Raw genomic sequence first — 9,310 nt, 5'->3', positions numbered from 1 at the left:
CAGTTAAAAACCTCCACATGCACACACACACACACACACACACACACACACACACACACACACACACACACACACACACACACACACACACACACACACACACACACACACACACACACACACACACACACACACACACACACACACACACACACACACACACACACACACACACGTAGAAAGCCAGAATCATTTGATGTACGTTTATTGGGTAGTGTTTACTAAAGGCTCGGTTCAAATGCTTTGATCTTATTCGGGAAGGATAAGAGGAAACTACAGCATGTGGGATTATTGAATGTTTAGCTTTTTTTTATAGAGAGGACTGGGAAAGGCTGGCAGTGTGGAGCTTTATTTAAGATACAATTGCCTCTATATGGATTCTCACCCAGATCTTGTGTGCACATGCTAATAAAGTCACGGGTTAATGAGACAATGAGTCTCCACTGTGTTTACTTTACATGACAGTCTAAAAAAAAAAGATTGCTAGAAAATATGTGGACAGAAAGCAAGATGGTTATTATTATTATTATTATTATTATTATTATTATTGTTGTTGTTGTTGTTGTTATTGTTAAATTCTCAAAGGGCTATTTGGTTTGTGTGAAGAATAATGCACAAGTGATTTACTCCAACTTACATCAAATTTTAAGTGACCTTTAGGAGCATCTCACAAGTGATCACATGTTCACAGCAGGAATAGCCAATCAGAGACAAGGATTTAGACTTTATTTGCCATTTTGTCTTTTTACTCTTTTTCTTACTTACTCCTCATATTGTATCCAGGGATATGTTATTCTGCAAAACATGTGGTTTTAATTTTCTGAGTGAGTTTTACGTGTGTGAAATCCTCATGCACAGTAACATGTGAAATTAAAAACACTCTAATGTACAGTATGTATAATATATATATATATATATATATATATATATATATATATATAATGTATAATATTTGAACCCCTGACAAATGTTCGATCTGATTTTAACATTAGACTTAAACTGTTTCTAAAATATACGTATGTAATGCAGATGTTGACAAAATAATATTTTCTGCAGTCACTCCTTATTTCAGAGGGTGTGTGCTGCTGGTCTGTGTGGTGTTTCTTTGTTTCCCCCCCCAAAGTCATCACTCTTGCATTGTCTGCAAGTCATCGAAATACATTTTCTTTACAATAGCTGACAATGAAGTGCATTGGACTTCTACCTTGAACTAAAAGTTGGACTTGCCCATGTCCATGAAAAACAGTATGCAAACATTCTCTTTTTGTGGCCTTACATTTGTTTACCAGGGTTGGGTCACCCCTGCAGGTGGAGAAAAAATGTCCCCTTTGTTTCCCACAAGTTTACATACGCTTTAAGTGCGTGAGTTCACAAGCTTGTCATTTTTAAACTGTGAGCCAGTGTGTTCATCGATTCGGTTTGTGTGTACAACGCTAAGAATGTGATCACTATCATCAGGACCACCTTGATCGTCATGACGGGGGTGTAGCACGATTATTGCAAGGGCGGTCTACAGAAACATGCGTGAACTTAAAAACACATGTTCATACAGGTGGTTTCTCTCTTTGTGCTCAGGAGATTATTCATATCTCAGTATTCACTCAGTGTGTTCAAGTGTCAAACGCCTGGCACAGTTGGTCCACTGACTACAACAAAGAGACATCCAGCCCTTACACACTGTACGAAGGTGAGAATGTTTTATTCAGTGGTGATGATTTTCATTAAATGTGAACGTATGCTGGAGTTCTTATTCATAGTACTTATTTTTGTTTCCTGTGTTGAATTGAGGGGTGGTGCTTCAGGTGGCAGGACTTGATGAGGTTAACACTGAGGTCACAGAGCCGGTTCCTAGTTTAGAAATAAACAACCAACTCTCTTGCTGTTTCTTAAACTCTGACAATTTCAGCATCATTACTTAACAAAAGAAGTTACTTTAAATTCACTTTCAGAAAGAGGCAAAAGCAGGCTTCTTATCCTTAACATTACTTAACATAGAAATCATGTGACTCTCCTGAAAAATGTAACTTAGAAATCGTAGTTTATCCATAGTTTCGGCATGGCTGATGAGTCAGAGGTGTGAATCAGCTGTTGGTGGTGCCATAGTTGCTGAATTTCTCCAAGATTGATCCAGAAGTTAAAAGTAAGCTGATTGAAATATTTTTCTCCTGTGTCGTGAGAAGAGTGCACGTGATGGAATTGTAAGCTGTGATTGGATGTTTCATGCTGAAATGCACCTTGGGAGTTGTAGTTTAACTATTCCCCTTAAGGTTTTATGTACAGAGTTTTTTTAAGCAGCTGTTAATCTTTTGGACTGATGTTTTAACTCTATTATCACATTTTCTTTTTCTGCTTCCACAGATGATGACACCAGCTACCAAAAAAACACTGTATTCCTCGAGTATAGCTGCGCTCGGCCTTATCTTTACTGTTCTTGCATTCTTTCTGTATTTCGAGCCTCTATTTCCTGCTTGCTCACTTGATGAAGAAAATTATAAAGGCATAGATCCAAATGAAAAGCCCATAGTCCTGCTGTGGTCCTGGCCTCTCGGTGTGAAGTTTGATTTCAAAGATTGCTTTACGTTCTTCAACATTGATAACTGTGTTCTGACGGATGACAGATCCCTCTACAGCAAAGCACAGGGAGTCATTTTTTTCCATAAAAACATAGACCGCTATTTGCGAAATATGCCGCGGGGTCCGCGTCCAGCTTTTCAGAAGTGGATTTGGTTCAATGTGGAATCCCCAACAAACACAGCTAAGAATCCAAGTCTGGACAACCTGTTCAACTTAACACTGAGCTACAGAAGAGATGCTGACATTGTGGTGAGGAACGAGCTCACAATCAGAAACACAGAAATGAAAGAGGACTTTGTTCTGCCCAAGAAAGACAAACTCGTGTGCTGGATTGTCAGTAACAGCGATCCATCGACAGGAACTAACGTGAGAGAGAGATATTATCAAGAACTGTCAAAACACATTAAGATCCACATCTTTGGTGCGGCTTTTGGAGGACACCATTTGGGTTATAAGGAATATTACTCAACCATTGCCAGCTGTAAGTTTTACCTTTCATTTGAAAACTCGATCCACAGAGACTACATCACGGAGAAGGTTAACGGGCCCCTCGTAGCGGGGACGGTTCCTGTAGTTTTGGGTCCACCACGAGAAAACTATGAGCAGTTCCTCCCCTCTGACGCCTTCATTCACATAAATGACTTCCCCAATGCAAAATCACTGGCGGAGTTTTTACTTGACATGAAAGAAGACACGTATGTGCAATACTTTGAGTGGAGAAAGTTCTACACAGCCACGCCTCATCTCCTGTCAATCAACAATGAATTCATCCAGCCCATCTGCCTTGCCTGCGACCATATGTCAAGAGACAAGGACTTCCATGTAGTTCATGACGTTTATAAGTGGTACTCTACATGAAAACTTCAACGAGAACGCAGCGGCTCACGTGGTTATGCACTGATAAACTGGCTGAAATAAGCCAGGGAAAAGTTGTACATTTGGGGAATCTATTTTCCCTCTACAGCCAGAAATCTATTAGCTTAGCATAAAGTAGGCTAATAGTATTTTACAGATTAAATAATGAAACATGTTAATTAGTAAACGTTATAGGTTTCCCCCTGTTTTAGTGTTTAGGCTAAGCTAAGCTATAACTAGCTGCTAGCTGTAGATTCATATTTATCGGAAGTTGTATCAATCTTCTCATCTCATTCTCTCTAAGAAAGGATATTTCACCAAAATCAAACTGTTTTTTAATCCCATTGAATGTTTACAAAAAGTTATAAGAACAGTCAGCTCAGGTCATAGGTGACTCGGCTGGGAATCATAGGGTTTCTGGTTCGAGCCCCTTTGTTGACCATGAATGGAGTGTGGACTGGTGGCTGGAGAGGAACTGCCAAGGTGCTGTTGAGGAAGGCACTAAACACAAGGCACTTACTCTGACATCTCTCCATTAATTGCATGTATATAGGTCCTGTTTGTGGATGTGTGGGTATTTTGTAATTCTTCTATATTATCTAAAACATTTTTAGGAGTAGTCTATATAAGAAAAAAACCCTTTTGGGGATGTGGATATGGGATACATCATAGCAATGTGTAACATCATATTCGTCTTCTTTTTAACTCTTTTAATCTCTCAACGCTGTCAGTGTAATCAGCGTGTAATCATCTCCAACAAAAGTGTTTGCTGAAGGAAGCAAAAGTCCATCCCGCTCAGGTTACTCCGTCAGTTTGTGTCCAGTATTTGCGTAGTCATCTGTCATGTCATGTGTTCGTTCATGCTTCCACACACTGCAGTGGGTAAAAGGTAAGGTGTGGCGCTGAAAAGGAAGAAGATGATGCAAATATATCGGCATTAAATACGAGTTGTTAGGATCGGTAAATATAAAGGGACTGATTCTCTGTGACTGTGTTGTTACTCATATAATATCTACTGTAGATAAATACATGACTGCACATGTCGGATACTGGTTTATAATGCCAACATCTTTTATGAGCTGTAGGGCAAGATGGCTTTGATTATATTATCATTGTTTCACTCTGTGATGTGATAGTTTTACTTTATTTTTATAACTTTTGTATAATTATAATAAAGTCCTTTACTGTTTACTGGTCATTTTACAGAAGAATCCCAGAAGGATTTTGAGTGTTTTAATATTATTTCTCATAATGCGCTCAGCTACTTCTGATGATGCTGAGAACACTACTAGTGCTTGGTCCTTTTATTGTTCCTGAATTACTTTATTTATTTTTGCTATAAGCTATAGATTTCACTCTATTTGGTTTCATTGTACCTTATCTATCTACTTATGTTATATGTTGTTCAATTATAGAGTTGGTTACTGTAACCATGTCTGACATGGGTTGTTGGGAGGGATAGTGGGATTGTGTTGAGGTTTTTTGTTTTTGTTACTGTTTCTTCACTTTTAGGCAGATGCATTGAAACACTGTACAACTGTTGTACTTTTTCTTCTTTGACCATCTGCAAAATTCAGTTAAAAAATGTGAAGAAACAGATACACTGAGCTAAATACACATGTTTCAGGGAAAAAAAAGTTTCAAATTAAAACTCAGACTTCCATTGTTAGACTGCCCGGCCTGACACAGCATTGGTTAGGCTAATGAGAAGGTGGAGCATCAGCCACTTGTCACATGCACGTTTTCCTGAGCTGAGTTTCACTGTCAGACCTGTGCAGCTTCAGTCTGGATCCTGCAGAATATCTACACCTTGAGCTGTAACAGACAAGCAAGTATTGTATTTCCCACCTGCTTTACACTTTTGTGCAGTGCAGAAATTATCTTCATTTATCCAAAAGAACTTGTAGATTGTATTCACTAATTGACTTTTCTTACTACATGTGAGTTACGAATCTTTTCAGACAAATTTAAGATTATGAATTCTTAAATGACTGAGTGATAACTTCTTTTAGAATCTAAAAATGACATACAGCCAAAACTTTGCTTAGGGAATGTGTTGCCAGGGATTGTGAGGATTATTCTTTCCTTGCAGGTTTAATATGGCTTCCATTTTGAGGGTTTTACGAGCCACCCTGACACTGATTCTCGTGCTGGCTGGATTTATAGTTCTGTTTTTAATGTACTATAAGTCACTTCCATTTCAAAAATGTCATCCTCCCCCGGCTCATTCAGAGCAACTGACAAAGCAGGCGAATTTCCCCGGCACGATAGTGGTTACAAAACAGCCAAACTTTCCTGCAGCAGCACCACAGACGGACTCGCCTGTGGTGCTGCTGTGGTTCTGGCCTGAAAACAAAAGGTTTGACTTTCAAGACTGTAAGACACTTTTTAAAATTGACAGCTGCCACCTCACAGATGATAGATCTTTATACTCCAGAGCTCATGGAGTTGTGGTCTTCCACAGAGCTATCCAGGATGACCTGTCCAACCTTCCCACTTTGCCTAGAGCAAGATTTCAGAGGTGGATCTGGTTTAACACAGACTCACCTACCAACACGCGCAGGATAGCAGGCGTTCAAGGGCTTTTTAATTTAACCTTGAGCTACAGGAGGGATGCGGACATCCACGTTCGCTGGCGACTGACTCTCAAGGAGAACACAGATGGAGATTTTGTGCTACCCAAGAAGGAACTGTTGCTTTGTTGGATTGTGGATAGCAATGAACTCTACACAAAATCCCAGGAGAGATACAGTTACTACAGAGAGCTTGTAAAACACATCGAGGTGGATGTTTTTAACAGCTCCTCTGCTGAGTTCTCAAAGGGTGAGAGATATTTCCTGACTATCAGTAGCTGCAAATTTTACCTTTCCTTTGAGAATTCAATTCACAGAGATTACATCACAGAAACATTCAATGGACCTCTGGCTGCCGGCACTGTGCCGATAGTTTTGGGTCCACCAAGAAGGAACTATGAGGATTTCGCCCCAGGTACTTCCTTCATACATGTAAATGACTTTCCTGATCCCCCGACACTGGCAAAGTTCCTCCTAAGGCTGGATAAAGATAATGAGACTTATATGAGATACTTTAATTGGCGGCGATTCTATACTGCCAGACGTCATCTGACTGAAGAGAATCGCGAGTTTGCACACGCTATCTGCCAGGCCTGTCATCACGTGGGCAGGAACAAAGAGTACAGAGTTCTACCCGATCTGTACAAGTGGTTCTTACAGTGAAGCAGTCATTGTCTATTGTTCCTTTTAACTGATTAAAAAGACAAATAAATAGATCATACAGTTATAAATGGTTTGTTTAGCAACCCTAAATCCTTTAGTTTATCTAAAAACAAACCAAAGTCAACTCGTTTTGGGATACATAGTTTTCCACCGGAAACTGATGGTGATGTGTAAGAAAATGATGGTTAAAAACTGTAAAATGCATGTTATACTAACACGCCTACCTCTATTAAAATGTTTTAAAGCTGTTGTTGTTGAGTATTTTTTTAAAACACGATGTTTTTGATTGAAACACTGGAGCTTTAGAGCTGCAGTAAACTGAACTGTACTCAGATGCTCAAACTAGTGTCATGTGCCCATTATGAACATTAAAGGGTCAGTTCATATTTCTGTTACTGTTTTGCCTGCTTCTTACATAACGTGTTTTCAGCTATGTTTTCAACGTATTTTAGTGTACTGTTTAGCTGTAAAGTAAGAACGTTTTTGACCAAGTCGAGCCAAAACCAAGCTCCTCCCACCAGCCGACCACCAGCCGGTCGATCAAACTTAGACAATAAACAAGCCAGTCCAGTTGCTTTTGACTGAAAGTGCTTTGGGGATAACGATGGCCTGGACAAATGAGAATATTCACAGGTAAACAATACACTAAAATGTTTCTGGAAACACAGTAACAGAACATTGATTCATAATTGATCAACGCTGCATGGTTTCACAATTGGATCTGAGTTCATGCGCAGTTGCTGCAGCTACAGACCGCTCTGCTCTAATTGGTTGGAGATGACAGGAGAAGCCGACAGAGAGAAGCAGAGCGACATGACTTTTTCACAGATACTGGACACAGGTCTCATCGTGCCGTCGGGATATAGTGACAGTTTCAGCAAATATGAAAAAAATAATATATGGTTTCTTTGTACAGAATATTACCAACTTCAGTTATAATGATGTGAAAACTACAAATGAAGTTCATTGTCATTTCTGTATTGAGGAAGAAGCAGAAACAGAATTAAAACATAACATAACATAAAACTGGAGGTAAGAGAAAATATGTTTGTTTGTTTGTTTTGTATTTTGCCTGAACAGAAACTTTGACAGCACCTTATTTGCGAACAGCTAACTTCCAAAATGAATTCCTTTCATTAATCATCAAGTCATTGCTGGAATGATGATAAATACTTAAAATGGAACAATGTGTTGTTATTGATTAATTAAAATGATTGGTATTAAACTTACTGGATACATGCTCACGCTAAGTAAATGTGTGTATTCCTATTTATTTATTATCATTAATATAACATGCTAAATGATATAAGGCTGTAGATACTAATGATACACAGAACAGGTGACACATTATGATTACCTCAACCTCAGCGTTGGATCCCCACTTTTCCAGGAGTCTGTAAAGATGGCTAACTGTGCTGCTGATGTAATTTGGGGGATTAATCTTTTCAAGCAACCCCTAAAATATCTGTAATAGCTGCATCCTTTAACATGGAGAGGCAGCGTTACGTTTTTATGCACCACAAATCTGGAACAAACTTCCAGAAAACTGCAGGTCTGCTGCAACTCTCAGTTCTTTTAAATCAAGACTTTTCTATTTTCAGCTGCTTTTCAGTAAACTGCACTGTAACTTCTGTAACTGTAACCATCTTTTATGTTTTAAAAATGACCTTTTATGCGTTTTAAATGTTTATGTTCAATCTGTTATTTCTTTCCAATGCTTTTAATGTTTTATGTGAAGCACTTTGAATTGCCTTGTTGTTGAATTGTGCAATACAAATTAACTTGCCTTGCCTTTATCATCACAATCAAATGACAATAATAATAATAATAATAATTATTATTATTATTATTATTATTATTGCTATTATTATAATTATAATAATAATAGCAATAATAATTATAAAGTTTTAAGTACTTTTTATTCAATCAAATGTAATAACATCTCTCAGCATTTGCATACTTCAGTTTAGCTATTTTATTCTATAAATGTCTATGTATAAACATGTATTCGTTTTATATCTGTCTTAATGCATTTTTATGTCTTATGTGAAGGAGAATTGCCTCATCCTGTTCATTGAACCGTCCCAAAGCCTGTGAATGAGTCAACTTAATGAGCAGCACGGTGTTTGAATGCCCCCACATGTGGGCGGAGGCTGCGACTCATGGTCTCCTGGCTACGGCCCTGGATTGTGCTCGAATCCGTGCATCGTGTGTGTGTGTGTGTGTGTGTGTGTGTGTGTGTGGTGCTTAAGTACCTTGGACAGCGCCAAGCGGCATACAAGCGCTTGAGCGAGCGGAGGAACTTCAGCGGACGGCTCTCTCTTACTCTCTCTCTTACTCTCTCTCTCTCTCTCTCTCTCTCTCTCTCTCTCTCTCTCTCTCTCTCTCTCTCTCTCTCTCTCTCTCTCTCTCTCTCTCGCTCTCTCTCTCTTTACAAACAACAATCTCAGAGCAAGCTTCCTTCCTCCAGTTTGGTGACTTTAACCTTTCTAATCAACTTGGACCTACTTGTTTGGATAACTCCCATTTTCCAGCCGGGTATGAAGCAGTAGAACTGCGCCGCCCTCGGAGCACCGAGAAGCGGACTCCCCTCAACGCCTCCTGCCGCCTCCTCCTGCTGGAGCTGGAGAGATGCCCGGGGCAGA

General features: G+C 39.2%; 1 protein-coding gene across 1 annotated transcript; it reads left to right on the top strand.

The window, feature by feature from the left end:
• Window positions 1–2,685: 2,685 nt before the first annotated feature.
• Window positions 2,686–6,665, top strand: LOC310955939 (4-galactosyl-N-acetylglucosaminide 3-alpha-L-fucosyltransferase 9-like; the record flags this gene model as incomplete). Its single annotated transcript, XM_083926018.1, has 3 exons — window positions 2,686–3,396; window positions 4,309–4,318; window positions 5,662–6,665. 3 exons carry the CDS (start codon window positions 2,686–2,688, stop codon window positions 6,663–6,665), a joined length of 1,725 nt encoding a protein of 574 aa, XP_083782144.1.
• Window positions 6,666–9,310: the final 2,645 nt, after the last annotated feature.

The sequence above is a fragment of the Echiichthys vipera genome (genome assembly GCF_963691815.1).
Source record: "Echiichthys vipera genome assembly, chromosome: 13".
NCBI lineage: Eukaryota > Metazoa > Chordata > Actinopteri > Perciformes > Trachinidae > Echiichthys > Echiichthys vipera.
Note: the sequence above shows the minus strand (reverse complement) of the source record. Positions and strands in the feature narration are given on the sequence as shown.